The sequence below is a fragment of the Pinus tabuliformis genome, chromosome X, assembly GCF_031772625.1.
Source record: "Pinus tabuliformis cultivar Carrire ecotype Pingquan chromosome X, CPIR1, whole genome shotgun sequence".
NCBI lineage: Eukaryota > Viridiplantae > Streptophyta > Pinopsida > Pinales > Pinaceae > Pinus > Pinus tabuliformis.
The window spans coordinates 504,717,064-504,735,087 of NC_142308.1; the positions used below are offsets into that span (position 1 = coordinate 504,717,064).

General features: G+C 36.5%; 1 protein-coding gene across 1 annotated transcript; it reads right to left on the reverse strand.

Moving 5' to 3' along the window:
- Positions 1 to 10,435: 10,435 nt before the first annotated feature.
- On the reverse strand, positions 10,436 to 15,037 carry LOC149140893 (uncharacterized). The gene is made up of 2 exons (XM_089453319.1): positions 13,312 to 15,037; positions 10,436 to 11,400 (listed from the first exon to the last, which is right to left on the reverse strand). The coding sequence occupies exons 1-2, from the start codon at positions 13,835 to 13,837 to the stop codon at positions 11,351 to 11,353; spliced, it is 576 nt and encodes a 191-aa protein (XP_089309445.1). The 5' UTR covers positions 13,838 to 15,037; the 3' UTR covers positions 10,436 to 11,350.
- Between the last annotated feature and the right edge of the window lie 2,987 nt (positions 15,038 to 18,024).

Here is an 18,024-nt window from a genome sequence, read left to right on the forward strand (position 1 = left end):
TGAATGTCAAAAAAAGTAAATTCACTATGCTCTTGACATGTCTTAAACCATAATAAACTATAATGTTAATGATTTGCAAAGCCCTACCATATCTAAAAAAACAACCCCTTGACTAATAGTAATATAACACAAGATGTTTCTATAAACCATATCAACATGGAGGAGAGTCCACCTATATAAGACGAGAAAGATCAGTGTCAACCTCTGGTGGAGTGATTGCAAGGTCAGCGAACCTCTTAAACACCAATTTTTGCACCTTTCGCAGAACCTCATCAATGCACAACAATAATTGTCGTTGAGATTCTAAATGCTCCACTAGAACCTATTCCAAGAGAGTTTTGATTTTCCAGCAGAGGTCGATTGTTTGCATGTAACATCTCTAGTTAGACCTGGAATTGCCAATCCAATTATGAGTTTCTATCTCCACATGTTGATCAAGGATAAATCTTCAATTAAAATAGACTTCCTCTTCCATATCCAAAATGATATTGTGAATTCCCACTCAAGTGGACATATTGTATATGGGCATGGATCGTCAAGCCGCCACCTAGTCATGCAACTAAAAAGATGGTTGACCCTTACTTGTCCCCCAACCTCCCAAAGAATTTATTTTCCATGCCATACTAACCAAGAGGTCACACAGAAGACCACATATCCCCCATGCAAGAAGAGAAGAAACCAAACCTCGATGGAGAGCCCTCAAAATAGGTAAAGAAAGGCCACAAAGGACCAGATAGCAACTGAATTGAGAGAGCCAAAAACATCTCCAACCCAGCCAAAAAAATCTAATAGTCTTTCAAGGAGGGGGTAAATACAAGATGGAATTCCAAATGAGACAAACACAAGAAATAGAACCTAGACTCCCCTGAAACTTCAAGTGAGATAGTGACACTCTTGTCTAGCAATGGATAACCTAAATTCGGCGAGAACACCAAGCCAAAAACAGACAAATCACACAAAAGATGTGAAAGGAGACAACCAACCAAAAAGTCAATTCCTAATTCCCAACACTCTCACTTAAGCACTAAGACCAGCACTAGTGGAGACAACCACCTAACCACCAAACTAGACAAACAAGTAAACAACCAAATTCAAGGGCACACAAAAGCCATTTGAAGTCTTCCCTCAACCCAAAACCAAAAACTTAGTAAACTATGAAAGGCATTGCAACACAATTGATAGAGGGAAAACCATACTAAATTTCTGAATTAGAAAGAAATCCTTCAAAAATAGAAATAACTTAAAATGAAGCGACAGAATCAGGCTAGGAATACCTCGACCGGATGCAAAAGAGGCACTAAAACACCATGTATCTGTCCATAACAAGGAAACCATCCAAAAAACGCTTCTTTAAGCTTATTGTATGAATGAACATGGATATCGACCACCATGTTGCATGATGAGCACCTCCCTTCTAACCATCTTCCATAATAACTAAAAGATTACTAGAGTAACACAGAAAATTCGATTCTGCGCAGACAACTCACTTCCCAAACGATATCATAACACAAACTTCTAATACAAAACTTTATATACATGTTGGATGCCACCTACATGGAAAGCCAAGTCCACTCGTAAACTCAATTACCCACATCAAGAGATGAAGGCTCAAATCTTTATAACTTTGACACCCACCATAATATTTTAAATCCATTTCATTGCATTTGGGTTCACTGTTTTACATAATATTTTAAATTATTTCCAACCAGAGTTCAAGTCTCACAAAGTTTATTTTGATAGTAAATATCTTAACTAGGTGTCATTTTCTTAGAGGGAATTCGAAATAAAAAGTTAAAATTATGGCACATATAAATCTCCTTGCAACCTACAGCACACGTACATACTCTAAAGAACAAAATCCTACCCATTATGAAAGTGGATTAGATTGTGGTTCCAGTGTAAATCGATGCATACTTACCTAAACTTTCTGAGATTCAATCTCCACCGCGAGATCTGTTCGGCCTCTTTCAGGAAAATCCCAAAAGAAATTGTGGAAAAAGCAAAGGAAAAATATTTCTGTTAAGTACATAGTTGTTTCAGTGTAAATAGATGCAAATAAACTTTCTAAAAGTCAATCTATGGCATGTGTGCCCCTCTTTCCGCAACTTTGGAAATACCCAAAAGAAATTGTGGACAACAGCAAGGAAAATAATCCCAAAAGAGATTCCCCCACTTGAGGAAGAAACAAAGAAAAAAGTTTACAGTTGAAAGTCCTTAGAAAGATGCAACCCACTTACAGCGTAAAAAACAAGGAAAATAGTTCCTGTCAAAGAGAGAAGGCAAGGTAGATAACTCACAATATACATGTATCACATCAAGACTAGCTACCCATCCAACTAATCGAGACAATTTAGAACGATATAAGTCATGTGATATTTATTTAAATTAATCAAGACTCCACAATCAATAGGTAACTTATATGGGAAAAAATGTATATGATGCTCATGGTGTATTTAAATTAATCTAATTACTTTCATCCTTTTTTGAATGGGAAAAGTTGAATGTTTTTGAATGGGAGAGGTGTGAGAAAGGGTCAAGGGTTAATGTTTTTTAATGTTTCATCCTTTTTTGAATGGAAAAAGTTGAATGTTTTTGAATGGAAGAGGTGTGAGAAAGGGTCAAGGGTTAATGTTTTTTTTAATGTTTTCCTTATTATTACTAAAAAAGATTCAACTATCCTTTCAATTAAATTAAAATGGAGAGAAAGAGTTAATGTTCCCAGCGAGAATTTGTATTTAAAATTTAATGTGTTAAAAAAAAATGATTTGTGATAGAAATTGTGATAATTAAATTATAAAAATGTAAGAAATGGTTAATGTGTTTTTGTTTAAAGAAAAATATGATTTTGGATAATTGGTAGTAGGTATAGATCTTGGATAAATGGTAGTAGGTATAGATCTTGGATAAATGTGGAAAAAGTCGAAGTCGAGATTAAATCGGTAAGGATCTAAAAATTTAAAAACTCATTGAAGTTGGCAGTTTTTTGAAAAAATCAAAAAAAAAAAAAAATACAAAAATATTCATTTTTATCCATAACATCAAATAAATGCATTTCCACATAAACATGTAAAGAAAGCTAATATATAATATGTATATGAAGTCTAGCGCTACATCACATATCAAAATAGTGAATCAAGTCCTGAATCTTGAGTCTTGTCTCAGCCTCAACTCTCAAGAGTCAAAATATCAACAAAAAATATAATAAATGTATATCATGAGTCATCTACATGCCATAAAGTAATCAGTGACTGAGATCCTCTGCCCCTTTTATGGGAATAGGGAATGGCTTTGCCTTTTCCTCTAGAAGAAAAAGGCCCTGCCCCTAGGGATACAAATGGACTTAGTCATCCTCTAGAAGCCAATAAAAGAGGTGGTCTCTATCCTCTGCTGTTGTTGTCCATCCTAGATATTGTCACCTCCTCCTCATCCTCCTCCTCATGCTCTGCCTCCTGACCCTGAGGCTGTTCCTCCTCCTCTACCTCTGGCTCTCACTCTCCTGCGATTGTTACCTCCTTTGCCGCTAGTGCCTCTGGATCCACATCTAACAAATCAAGGATCGAGTCCATGTTCGGTCTCTCAGTTTCAACTCTCCATGCAACATTGGTATCAATATTGTCCAATGAGATGGCTTCCACATCAGGGATTTTTAGAAGTTGTCTCACCTACAATCGAATATTGTAGTAGACGTAGACCATGTCATTGAGGCATTGGGACTCCAATTTGTATTAGAGTCATAGATTGTAAATTAGTACTTAGAAAATTCAAATATTAAGAATAATCAAATGAATTCAAATTTTTAATTTGAATTTTTTTTACCTATTGCGTTTTTTGTTGTGTATTTTGTCAAATACACTCCAGTTGCACTCACACCAAGAGGAACTGCATGTTTAGTTGAGCACTCAAATGGCAAGCTTTTAGAGATGGAGTACTCTGCCACCATAGCTTGTCCACCAAGCATCTACAAATTAAAAGAAAATTGAGAAACATAAACAAAAAAAAAAAACATTGAAATTCTAAACTTGAAACAAATTAAAGCTTACCTGGCATTTTGGTTGTCTTATTCTTAATAGCCATGGTAAAACCAAATGTGGCACCTGTCATCCTATATATCTCCATTTCTTTAGAAATATCTTCAAGTTCATGCTCAGATGCCACCATCCTCTCAACACAAGTGAAGAATCCATCCATCACCTTGGCATCAAATCTGAAACCATAGGAGTAAGAAAATGTGGGGTTAAGGTAGCCCATTGCGAGCTTCTCTCCGTCAACCAACCGAAGAACCCTTACCAAAGGTTTTGAAATGGCACACACCTCCTCTACTTCTGCCCAAAAGCTCTGACCATATGAAACTAGTTTGTGTATGCCATCTCCCTCTGGTTTGCGGCTAATAGATAAAGCACGCCAATCCTGTGAAAGAAACATGCTCTTCACATCCCACATAGAATTCAACAGACGCTAAAGAGATATGAAAGTAGTGGCAAATCGTGTAATAGCAAGACGCACCAACTCTTTATTGTTGGTGAATCTTCTCATCAAACTAAGCACAGATGCATAATTATATATAATTTTTGTTATGCTCTTGGATGATTCCACAATATCCCTCACAAGAGGAATCTTACTATATCCTCCAACATCAAGTCAATACAATGAGCAGCACAAGGTGTCCAAAACAAGTTAGGATACCTCTCCATAAGCAACTTGCCAGTGGTAACATAATTTGCAGCGTTGTCTGTTATGACTTGGACAACATTTTGTGGGCCTATTTCTTGAATGAAGATGTCCAAGAACTCGCATAATAAGCATGCATCTTTAATGTGTGCATATGCATCAAAAGATTTCATAAACATTGTCCCCTATGGACAACTAACCAAGAAGTTAAGAAGGGTCCTACCCTTCTGGTCATTGCAACTATCTAACATCATTGTGCTGCAGTGTGTTCCATGATTCCCTAAACTCCTCCAATCTAGCAGTGTAATCAATAAGCTCATTTTGAAGAAGAGGCCCTCTCAACTCTGCAAAGGTAGGGGCTTTGTACCCAAGGCCAACGACAGCAACATCAAACCTAGGTTGGTAGAATGGATTTGTCTTGGCAATGTTGAAAGGAACATCCACTCCATAGAAAACACTTATTGACCAACCTATAAACTTTTGCCTTTTCCTTCTTTTAAGTGATGATTTGATGCCAAGTTGTGCACCAGGTGTGGTTCTAGAAACAAAAAAAGTTGAGAAAGTCGAGGGGTTGGGACATGTGGGTGTGGAAGGTGATGCTAAAGAACCACTCTCACTTCCCCCCACCCTTAAGGGCCCTACAAGTTGGATTTTTAGTGTTTCCCTGGTGTCTTTGCCCTCCTCTTTATCCATCAACAATTTAATGGCTTGTTGGATGATTTCTAGAGATGGATCTAGGCAAAGGTATACATTTTGCCCCATAATTTACCCTAAATGGAATTTTAATCTATTGACACCCCTTGACATATGCTCGCCACACAACTTGCAAGTGAAATACATTCTATTGACCCCCAGATTTGGGTATAGTATCGGGTTCACCATATTCCCACATAGGGTCCAAAAGCTTTGGCATTTTCTTTGAAACTTTGAACTTGAATTTGAACCTGGGCACAAAAAAATTTGAAAAAAATAAAAATTGTCCATCACATAAGAAGCAAACACAGATGTAATTGTCGATTTTAACTTTTAAATGTCTCTTCTCACTCACTTGAACACACTTAGATTCACTAAAGAAAGGTTTGAATTTTTGTCATTTGATTCTTGAAAGTTGAAGTTTTGATTCAATCTAGAATATAAACAATGTTTTGATTCAAAATTCTAAGCAAAAATAAGATTAAAAAACAAACTAATAGAATTATAGAAAGATTTAAGAAGCCATTTCTGTGACAAAGACTAAGAGAGATTAAAATACATTAGTGTGGAAAAACTCTACAAAAAATCGCGATTTAATCCTAAAAATGAGATTTTTTAAACTAAACGATTTAATCCCCCGACTTTTTGGCGACTTTTTCAGAAAGGAAAAAATCGCGATTTAATCGTTATACTCCCGATTTAATCGGAAGTCGACCCAAAAAGTCGGCCTCCCTCCCAGGCCGCGAATAAAGAGGCCGCAAAGGCGAAATGATATAATTTTCTATTGTTTAATCTTAAGGCAAAGAGTGGAATATTTCAAACATAGCCCTAGAAATTTGATGACAACATTGTGCTGTGCAATTTGTTTTGTTGTTGAATCTTAATTTTGAGCATTATAGTTGGTTGGTGTTACTGAGAAAATTAATTGCTTAGTTGCTATATTCTGTTGAATGTTGAAACATATACGGCTATTATTGGTTTGCTCTCGTTGGATGTTATGTCTACAAAACAATAGGGATCTATATGAGATGTGCAAAAAAATACAAAGAAGAGACATTAGCCAGAGGCTAAGCTGTCAGAACGCTGCTATAAGAAACTGAGAAGACTATGAAAAAGAAGTGCATACCTACCTCGACCAGCATGATTGTGAGACATAAGAGCAAGAGGACAAGGAGTATCCAGACTAGCAAGCAAGGAAGTGTAAATAGCTGAAGAACATGCCCAAGAATCAACATTGTTATAATCATATTTTTTGTAAATAATGTTGAAAAACATTGGTGAAAAAATGCACTTAGAATGCAGAGTGCAAGAGTGTAACATTTTTTTAGTGATCAAATTCACATGTAAAGAATGGCATTGTAGTAAAACACTAAAAACACCTCTAAACTATGACTTGGACTCTAGATGTAAAAAAAATATATATATATATATATATATATTGTGTTTTTTTAATTTTGCTGACTTTTTCAAAAAACTCCAGACTTTAATGGGTTTTTCAACTTTTGGACCCTTACCAAATTAATCTCGACTTCGACTTTTTCCACATTGAAATACATACCTGACCGTAGCAAAGCGGCACTTTGAATCTCTCACGTTGAGCAGTGGACAAATCTCCAAATCCCCACCACAAAACTAGCAAATCTCCTCTCTCCACAGGAACGAATGGCAACAAAAATAGTGAAAAATGATGGGTTTTTTGTCTTTTCCACCTCTTATTCGCGACCTGGAAAGTCTCCGTGACTTTTTGGGTCGACTCTTGATTAAATCGGGACTTTTACAAATTAATCCAAATTTTTTCCTCAATGAAAAAATCGGCAGAAATCATATTTTGGCAATTTAATCCCGATTTTTGCCCCTTTTTTGCAGACTTTTTCCACACTGGAATGTTTTGAGAGCTGTTATAAATCATAGGTATAAATGGCAGTTGATAAACCATGAATACATATCACTGAAATAAAGAATAAAGAAATGTGACCTTGGATGAATGGAAGTAGTTATAAATGATATAAACTGTAGGTATAAATGATAGTAGAGAAAACATTAATACATGTCACTGAAATAAAGATTTAAGATGAAAGGGCTTATCTCACTGGGTTGCTGGTTGACAGTTTGGGTATCTTCAACAAATGAAATTATTGCTTGATTATGAAATTATTCTTCATTACAAAAGAAAAATATTGCCTGGGATAGACTGTGGGTATAAATAACATTATAGAAAACATTACATATCAATGAAATAAAAAATTAAGATTATATGGGTTATCTCACTGAGTCACTGGTTGAGATACAGACAATGGGGTGGGTGGTTACAGGAGAGAAAACATGATTACACATGATGTAAATGAAACAAAGATTTCAGAGAGTTGTCATGTATTAAAAAGTGGGGCACCATAGAGAAAGTCAAGGTACACTATACATTTATTGGAAATGCAACCGGAAGAGTAACCTACACGACAACTCAAACCAACCTGTCATGCAACCGTAGTAGTAACCTACACGACAACTCAAACCAACCTGTCATGGTAGTCCTTTAAAGCGATTTGCAGAAATTGTTATCAAAGTCCTTTATAGTCTTTTCCAGGTGCTGTGCCGATGTCGCTCTTAAGTCCTTTGTAGAGTACTAGTTTTTCGTTTAAAGAAAGCAAAAAATTGGCAATTTCCTAATCAACCCAAAAAGGTCCTAACCAAATGTGTATAACTGTCGCCATATGTTATATTCAATAATTTAACTTCGAATTCTTATGGGTGAATTTAGAAAAATATATTCATAATCATATTACCGTGTAAGAAATCTATGCTGATGGAAGAGCCCACCCTTGTTCTGCAGGCCACCTGCAACTCCGTACTCCATATGTCTCATATATGGTTTCTCAAATGCTTTGCAACTTGCAATTCCCTGCCTCATTTATCCCATTTATGATTTTCTAAGTACTATCATATCATACTTTGCAACTTGTGATTGCTACAGGCAGCTTACAACTCTTTACATTTATACTATTTATCAATGTTTATTAAGCTTTCACATGCATTGCAATAAAAAAATGCCCACCTTTGTTCCTTAGGCCACCTGCAACTCTATACACCACATCCGTCTCAAATATGGTCTCTCAAATGCTTTGAAACTTGCAATTCCCTGCCCTCATATTTCTCACATTTATCCCATCTATGATTTTCTAAGTACTATCATATCATACTTTGCAACTTGTGATTACTTCAGGCAGCTTACAACTCTTTACATTTATACTATTTATCACTGTTTATTAAGCTTTCACAAGCATTGCAATAAAAAAATGCCCACCTTTGTTCCTTAGGCCACCTGCAACTCTATACACCACATCTGTCTCATATATGGTCTCTCAAATGCTTTGAAACTTGCAATTCCCTGCCTCATATTTATCCCATCTATGATCTTCTCTAAGCGCTATCATGCTTTGCAACTTGCCATTGCTACAGGCAGCTTACAACATCATTCTATTTATAAATGTTTATTCTATCATGCTTTGCAACTTGCCATTGCTACAGGCAGCTTACAACATCATTCTATTTATAAATGTTTATTAAGCTTTCACATGCTTTGCAAAAAAATGTTTTAAACCTATCTGAAACAGAGACCTATGAAAATAGAATTAGCCAAATAAGAACCAGTTAAACTAACCTCTTCTATACGTTATCATGATTTGCAACTTGCTATTGACATAACCAGCTTCCAACTCCATACTCCACATTTATTCCATTTATCAGTATAAATTAATCCCAATTAACTTCTCTGAAAATTGATATAATAAATAAACTCATGGAGCAGCCCACATTTATTCCATTTATCAGTATAAATTAATCCCAATTAACTTCTCTGAAAATTGGTTTTATAAATAAACTCACGAGGCAGCTCAATCAGCTCAATCGGCAATTGCAATCTTTTGAAGTAATATGTAAAACATGAGATTCAAAATCCAAATCCCCGTGGGTCAAATCATCAACAACAATAGATATTATTTTGGGATTCAACTGCGTTAAGTAAGTCATTCACGTATGACCATTTCCATGAGAGGTAGTCGTAATTGACTAATTTCTCATGATTTTGAATAGTTCACTTAGCACTCATTGCATCGGGTGATGCTCACAGGGGTGAAGAAGTGTGATTGAAACTAGTGAAATGAATCACATAGCATCAATCATCACTTCCGGGGCTCGCACCTGGTAACCAGGACTTCCCAGGAGGTCACCCATCCCAGAACTCCTCTGGCTCAAGCGCGCTTAACTGTGGAGTTTTCCCCACAATCAAGCCCACTTAGCTTGCTACCCCATTTGCAAAACCTTAGCAAGTATTGTGCCTCATGAACCATTCAAGTAGAGATCCCTTGACTCTTTTTGAATTTAAGTATGGGGGTTTACGCAGTGCATTATATTAGATATCATTTTGGGATTCAACTGCGTTAAGTAAGTCATTCACGTATGAGCCAAAGGAGTTCTGGGATGGGTGACCTCGTGGGAAGTCCTGGTTACCGGGTGCGAGCCCCGGAAGTGATGATTGATGCTATGTGATTCATTTCACTAGTTTCAATCCCACTTCTTCACCCCTGTGAGCATCACCCGATGCAATGAGTGCTAAGTGAACTATTCAAAATCATGAGAAATTAGTTAGTTACGACTACCTCTCATGGAAATGGTCATACGTGAATGACTTACTTAACGCAGTTGAATCCCAAAATGATATCTAATATAATGCACTGCGTAAACCCCCATACTTAAACAATAGATATTTATTAATAAACATATTTTATGTAAAAAACATATTAAAAGGTTTTATAGTTTAAATAGGTTTTCCAGATAGATAAAAAACTTGCAAGTAAAATGTTATTTTACATAAATATTTCTACAATGTGCATTGCAGATTCTTAGCTTTTAAGTTTTATGGCTTCTGTTAATTAGCCATTGTAAATTTAGACTGTTGGTTGCCACTTCAGTGAAAAGATTGACTGCACAATTACGAAATCTCATTTCAGCCCAAAAAAATTGGGTGTTTACTTCTATATAAACAAAAATATATCTAACAAGTGAAAAGATGAACATTCCATGATATTAAGCATCTCTACTGCATTTGTATTTCTCATATTTAGAAGTATATATGTACATTGGATACCGGATACAAAAAGTAGGCTGTGCTCTACGCAATGCCCATCGTTCCATCGTCCATGTTAGAGCACAATTGTGCTAAAAATTGTCTCTACAATTAATTCCATTGCCTACTTCCTTCTTCATAATAAGGACCAGTACCCCTCAAAACACACACACACCCCAACAATCATATACCTTGCCTAGTAATATACATGATATGTACAAAAAAATAGCTGATAAACAGAAGCCACCCCTGATCTGCTAGGACTGCAAGAGAAGCCAAATCAGCTTAACCATATATACACTCTTTCAGGTCCTAGCTAAGAATAAGATCTCCAATCTTATGGAACCCACATATCGCTTCCTTCTCAAATGAATGTCAGATGCTTGCAAAACCCTGCCTTTTAGAATGAATTTAGTTAGATACTTGTTCAACACTGTCTCTGAGAACAGTTCAAACCAAAACTCCTAGTTGAATAACCAAATAACATAGAATCTTATTTGCGGCTGTCACTGGATTCCTTAAATGAGCTGCTTCCCATACTACTAACCAAAAAATAAAGTAAATCTCAAGCCTGTTACATAATATGTAAAGCAGCCTTACAGCTGCTTCCCTATTGACATCTGCTTCCCCTACCGTTTTTTCTGCTGCTTTTTGGATTACTCTGTGCGCAAACGTCATGGCCACATCCAATCTTCTATGTACATTTAGGATCAAAATAGAGAGATATTAAAGTCCTTTACATTTACTAGCCAAATATATTAATACTGTACAGATAGAGCACAGTAGCACAAAGCAAGATATGTTCGCTAATTCCACAGCTGCTACCAAATCTCTCTTAGTGTTGGCGCTGTTTTCTCAGTAGACTTGTTTTTACTGCTCTTGAAGTGATGAAAGCCACCGCTCCATATATTTTTTACTGTCTGCACAAAGAACAAAGCGACCAACTTCATATCAGCTAATGAGATATAACTCAGTTACTTTTAAGACACTCTGAAATACATTGAAAACTTAGATTCAACAGTATTTATTAGGTCAAGAACCCAAAAAGAAAAAAGCATAAAATCAACATAAAATGGTTAACAACATCCATATAAAACCCTCATCAAGATTTGTACAAAGCTAGGCTCATTACAGTAAAATCTTGACTCATTATAGTACAATCTTGCCAACCTAAAGAAAAAGTAACACAGAACAACATATTTTCAGGAGAAAATATCTTCATGCATGAAAGACACAGAATCTGTCAAGTGAGACTAAACTCTCATCACCTAGCAGTAGAAACAAGGAGAAGATTTGAAAAGTTTATATAGCACGTTGAGTTTGGCATCTAAACAAGTAGTTATATGCAAGATGTTTTTTAAAAGATGAGGATTGACAGTAAACAAGGAAAAAACATCAGAGCCTGAAGATCCGAATGGTTTAAACTTTAAAGTTTATATAGCTTGTTCAGTTTTTCTTCTAAACAAGTGGGCAGTTATATAAAAAATGTTTTAGAACTTCAAATGAGTATTGACAGCACACATAGTAAGTTGAAACAGCCCTGAGGAGTTTTTTGTACAAATTTTACTATAACCTTTTACTCCATCCCATAGATACTGCAGAGCCTTCTGAAGAGAGAGTCTATTCTAGTCTATAACATGATCCACAATCAGAGAAAAGGGCTAGGGATGTCACTAGCTGAAATAAATGGTCTTTGTTATTGGCGCAGTGATGTATTGATATTCTATTATCTGCTTGGTGGCCAGAGACACTGGAAAATAGATATCTGTTATGTCAGCCAGATTGACTACAGACCATCCAACTTTCCCATCTTATACAACAATTTCTAACAATAATCAGTCAAGTTGCCCTCCAATTTCTGAAATCCCCACCCATACTGGGGAGATCACACAGAGAGATTAATTCTATCTTTAACAGATTGCTTACATATCTGATGATCAATTTTATCATCCTGGCAAAATTATCCTACTGCCTACTTTTGGTACAGATTATCCTCTTTGCTTTCATATTTTCTTGTGCACTTCTCATTTCCATTGAATTTGTTCATGTCATTATAACCTGTTCAGTCATTACGACCTATAATAGCAGGCATAAATAAAATAAAGCAACCTGCAGATCGTAAATTAGTTCAAGAATAGCAATTTCTTCTTAGAACACAAGTTAAAATAAACTTCACTGGTTGCAAGAGCAGAGATGGTGATAGTCCCCCACCAAAGTAAAGTGATATGTTATGGGCGGGCTGTGTCATGGCATGCAAATTCCAAAAATATATGTCTACTGTGAATCGAAACTTCTCTGGCTGGTAAAGCGAGGGTTATGACATTTCCTCACCAGAGCTCAATTCCCCCTAGTACGTGTTAGCCCCTCGCGGGATATCATGGCTGCACAAGCAATATATATTATTTGCATTTACAGGATTTGCCTGTAGTGCTTTGTAAAGCAGGAACACTTTTATTATTATTTGCATTTACAGGATGTGCCTGTAGTGCTTTGTAAAGCAGGAACACTTTCATTATTATTTGCATTTACAGGATGTGCCTCTATTGCTCTGTAAAGGAAGAAAAATTTCATTATTATTTATATTTACAGGATGTGCCTCTACTGCTCTGTAAAGGAGGAAGATTTTCATTATTACTTGCATTTACAGGATGTGCCTCTACTGATCTATTAATGAGGAAAGTTTTCATGCTATAGCAAGGTGGAAATGCAACACACATCTGTGACTCCAAGCAAAAGATAAAAAGGAAGCCCAAAAAATATCCATACATTATCTGCAGTATACTAGTTTCTTTTACAGATTATGGGCTAAAACATGAAAGAAATATACTAACCAGTAGCAGATGACCCATTTGAGAGGTTGGAGAGAATGGCCTCCAATAGTTGGGTCTTAGGACTCTCTGCACCAGTAGCCAAAGAAGCCCTTCTGGAATCTACGGTCTCCGAAGGATGAGGCAGCCCATAGCAAGGTACCAAAACTGCAAAACTATTCTCTGACTCATTTTCACTGGAAAAATCAGGGGCATGTGGTTCAAACCATCCAATCGACCAATCGGAGTCATCAGACTCTGAGCCTGAAATGCACCCCCCATCAGAGGGCACCAACACGACATCATATTCCCTGTCCATCCTACGTTCAGTTCGACTGTGGTATTTCCGCCTCACTCTTCTTGGAGGAATCCGAGCTTCCTGCATTGATGGGAATCTTAGCATATCTGCTTCTCTCATACCAATGGTGGAATTCTGTGAAGAAGAAGATGGCACAGGTGGGGATGATGTAGAAGAAGATGAAGAAGACGCCGCTTCGTGGACCCTTTGACCCCAGAGCCAGCGAGGTATATGTGCAAAAGCCATGGCCATTCTGTGGGCTATCTTTAGGGACCGTGGAATGCAGTTTGGCTTTTAGTTTTATGCAGACAGCAAGATTAGGTGAGGCTTTCTAAGGCTGACAGCAAGCAACCAGAGGGCTGTGACAGGTGGGAGCCAATTATGGGACAGAGGATTTGAACTAATAAATTTCAGAGAAAAGACCGACCTTTTCGTTCTGGGTTTGGGATAGTCTGAGAATATTAATGTGAAATTGCAGCTAGTGCCCCCCAATAAAAGCCGCAACCCAATAACAAAATTGTGGCCAAGAGGCCTATCCAGACTCGCGCTCAGAACTTCTCTAATCACATTAAAAAGCCTGACAAAACTTCCCTGCAGATCACTTTATGATCAGATTTTCATAGACAAATGCGCTTAGAATGTCTGCGTAAGCTTCAGTCAGAGCTTCCCGAATAAGAACACAATGAATCTGCCCCAAACCTAATGTATTCCAATTAAAAGAACAAAAAAATAATTTTCCCCAAATATATCTTTAGGTTTCTATGCAGCAGGCTTTAAGCCCTGCAAAACACAGAAACTCAACTGCAGAAGAGCTAAACTCCAACCAAAACGGATCCCCACGAGATCCTCACAGGCACCCAAATGGTGCATGGGGAAAAGACTAAAAATTGTCCTTATACAATCCAAATCGCGCAATAAACACAAAAAATCTCCTAAAACAGAAACCACTCAATCTTTCAATCAAATCACTCTTTTTTAAATAGAAACCACTCAATATTTTAGCCAAAGCTGATCAAAACTCCTGTTGGGGAGATTCTCAGGAAGAGTCTATATAAGAATGGGCTGAGAAAAATAAATCCCCAAAACCAAAAACCAATTCCTCAAGCAGGCCGGGTGTTCAAGAAATAGGCAAGAATAAAGCCCAGCCGAAATACAGAGAGAATTTTGTTCTGCCGAGTTCAATTGTTTAGAACCCAGCAAGAACAACTCCAATTCAATTCAATCAAGGCAGCCCCTATAAATTCAATTTTCTAACCAGAAAATCTGGCCCAAGACCCCATGCCAAACTGAATGCAAATTCGGGGGTCTACTTATAGATAGAAATAACTATACTTCCTTGCAATCCAAGCCATTCCACCTTCCTCGCAGAAACTACAGATTCGTCTCCTCACACGACAATCCAACGGCTGGAATCCACTAGACCGGCAACAAGAGCCGTCTGATCGGCTCCACACTTGACCAGACCTTAATCAAATTCTCCGTCTTATAATCAATCAATAGATACCCATGGAGTTTAGTACAAAAAAGGAATTGTAAAGGACGGGTCAGCTACCCGACACGTGTCCGACATGACCGGGTCTCAAGTAATAGAAAACGAAACCAGAGGATTGGATTTTACCACGTCATCCCATGCCACATCAGACTATCCTATTTCAAGGACGCAAACTTGCCGCGGGTGTCAGTTTCCCGGCACCGTTGTTTCTTTCCGGCAGACTGCGGCACCAATCATTGCGCCTCGTGGGACTCGCCGGACTTCCCGGTGACTAAAAGTATCTGATTTTATTTAATCGGAAGACCAATGGTTGCCTAATTTTCAATTATTGTTTTGTTTAGAATAAATATGAGTTTTTAATAAATGGGACACTTATACTCCCACTTCATCCGGAGCCACCCACCACCACACATTAACATTTATCTAGGGAGGAAGTTATTTGCTTGAACACTAATTCAGATGATATTATAACTTAATACATAATAATTAAATACTGAATGATTGACGAATTGAGACACGTAAGAAAAAAAAATTAAGAAAATGCATATCACGATTAAAACACCCATAGTGATGGGATGCCACGTGCTCAAAAGAGATTAAGAATTGCACATTATGACTAAGACATCCCATTACAAAATCGTGGTTGGATGCCACGTCCTCTCATTTCATGTCTATCTCAACGTGGTTACTTAAATATTGTCACTTAAATAAATCCATTTAACCTCACAATCCAAAGAAGATTGGTCTTCTTTTGATGTTGTGTTTGTTGGATTCACAATACAAGTAATTAAGTGAATAATTTTCTTTTTAAAATTTTGTTATACATGTTAAGAAGTGAATAATTTTGTTATTGTTATATATTTAAAAAATAATGAATCATTATGTTCATAAATATATTATTTTTTATATATTTATACTCATTATATTAATTAAAAAATAAATAGTTGACATAAAAATTATAATATTATATAATATTTTAAATTAAACCACTAACAAATGTACAATACTTTTTAATAAAATAAGATAATTTAAAATCATATAAATGGTTACAAAATTTTAAAAATAAAAATGAGTATGAATGAATAAAACCTATCGAAAAAATAAAAATAAAAAAATTAGTAAGTATATATAGATCAATCATATTGATTAGTTCGGAATCTTAGTAATTCACAATCTTTATACGATGGATTCAGAAAAATATATCTCAAATTAACTCTACTAATAAAAGCCTACATTCAAAGATTAATATCTTTTAAATATTTCATTAATATAAATAAGAATTATAATATTGTATTTTTAGTTTTATTTTAAAGGTAATTAAATTTATCATAACTAAGTTATTAATAAGCAATTAGGATACCTCAGATGGGGTGAGGCGAGATGTATTAAGGGTGTCGTTGCCTCACTCATAAGTGAGGAGGTAGATGTGTCACCCTGCTAGTTATAGTGACGATACATGTGAATTGTACTTGGGTTCAATGGACCAACCAGAGTGGTTGTTACGGTTTTGTTATGGGTAGTATTAGGATTTTGATGCTCGCATATAGGGTTGGTTAAAGGTTGAATGGTTGTGGCCCTAACTCCTCTCCCATCATTTCTAGTGTTGGCCTAATCCTTGGCATTCGGTTAGTTTGTTTATGGTATTAATTATGTCATTCAGCATGTAGTCAACGTTGTGTTTTCCCCAACCGCATTTGTTTCCATTCTTGTTCCCTCATACTTGGTGTAGACATTGTGAGAATTTAATATTTTTCTATGCTTTTGGTCTTCCTTCAACCCTCTAGTTTGCAACCCCTCCTATAGTGTGTGCATCTGGTCTAGCTCCTTTGGTTTGCAAAAGATGTTAAGTTGAGGGCTCACTATAGGTGCAATAATGGAGGTTGTGAAGGAATTTGTGATTCTTGAGTTCGCTTAAGAGAAAATACTTGCACTCACATTTTCAGGGAAAAGTCCCAGTGGAAGTTCAAGATGTGCCATGTGATTTTGAGGTAGATGTTGTTTGTGCAGAGAATTTGTTTGTTGGATTTGGAAGTGTTAATTGATATAAGGGATTGGGTGCCTAACACAGGGCATATCTGATCTGGATTGGATCATTATATTGTTTCTAATCCATTGTGATGCATTATGAGTGGAAAAAAAGGAGGAATCAACTTACGAGATCGTTTTTACCAATGCACCCAATTTGGCAAAATCGGGTCTGAAACCTTCCAGGTGCATTTTGAGGTATCAAACGACATTTTATGGGGGTAAAACTTTGGCGTTTTACCACCATACTTTTTCATGCTATTCTACACATAGAGATCTTTCCAACGATGCAAGAAGCACATCAATTAGAGTATGTATGTGAAAGCTATGCCACCTAGAAGTTGACCTTCATGTTTTCACCACCATGGTTCGAGACGATGTCGTGTCAGCTCTCATTATCCATGGAAAATGGGCTATCCATGTGATTGTGATGTAAAAGAATCTAGAAGAGTCTATATTATAACTCTAGTTAAGAGTTGAGGTAGTTAAACTTAAACACTAGTAGGCTATCGGGTTGTGTTATAACCAAGCCACTACGAGGAAGAGGCATTTTATTATTTCAAGTGCATTTGTTCCATCACTAAGCAAAAATAGCCAAGAGGGATAGGAGGTATAGCACATAGAGAGGATTTGTGCATTGTAGTAGCCACGGGCCATAGGCCATACTTCTTTGTACCTATAGTCATACTTCCAAACAGAGAAAGAGAGCAAAGTGACCTCACCTTCCAGCTAGGTTTTTTCCCAAAAGGGTTTCCCAAAGCATATCTTGTGTCTTATGTGTGTGTGTGAGCTCTTATTTTGCCATTCTCTATTTTCTGCATAATTTCCATTCACATGCATGCACTAATTACAGTAAAAACTACAAATCTATAAATTTAATAAAACTGTAATAGTGTAGAGTTTTAGATTTTGAATATAATAT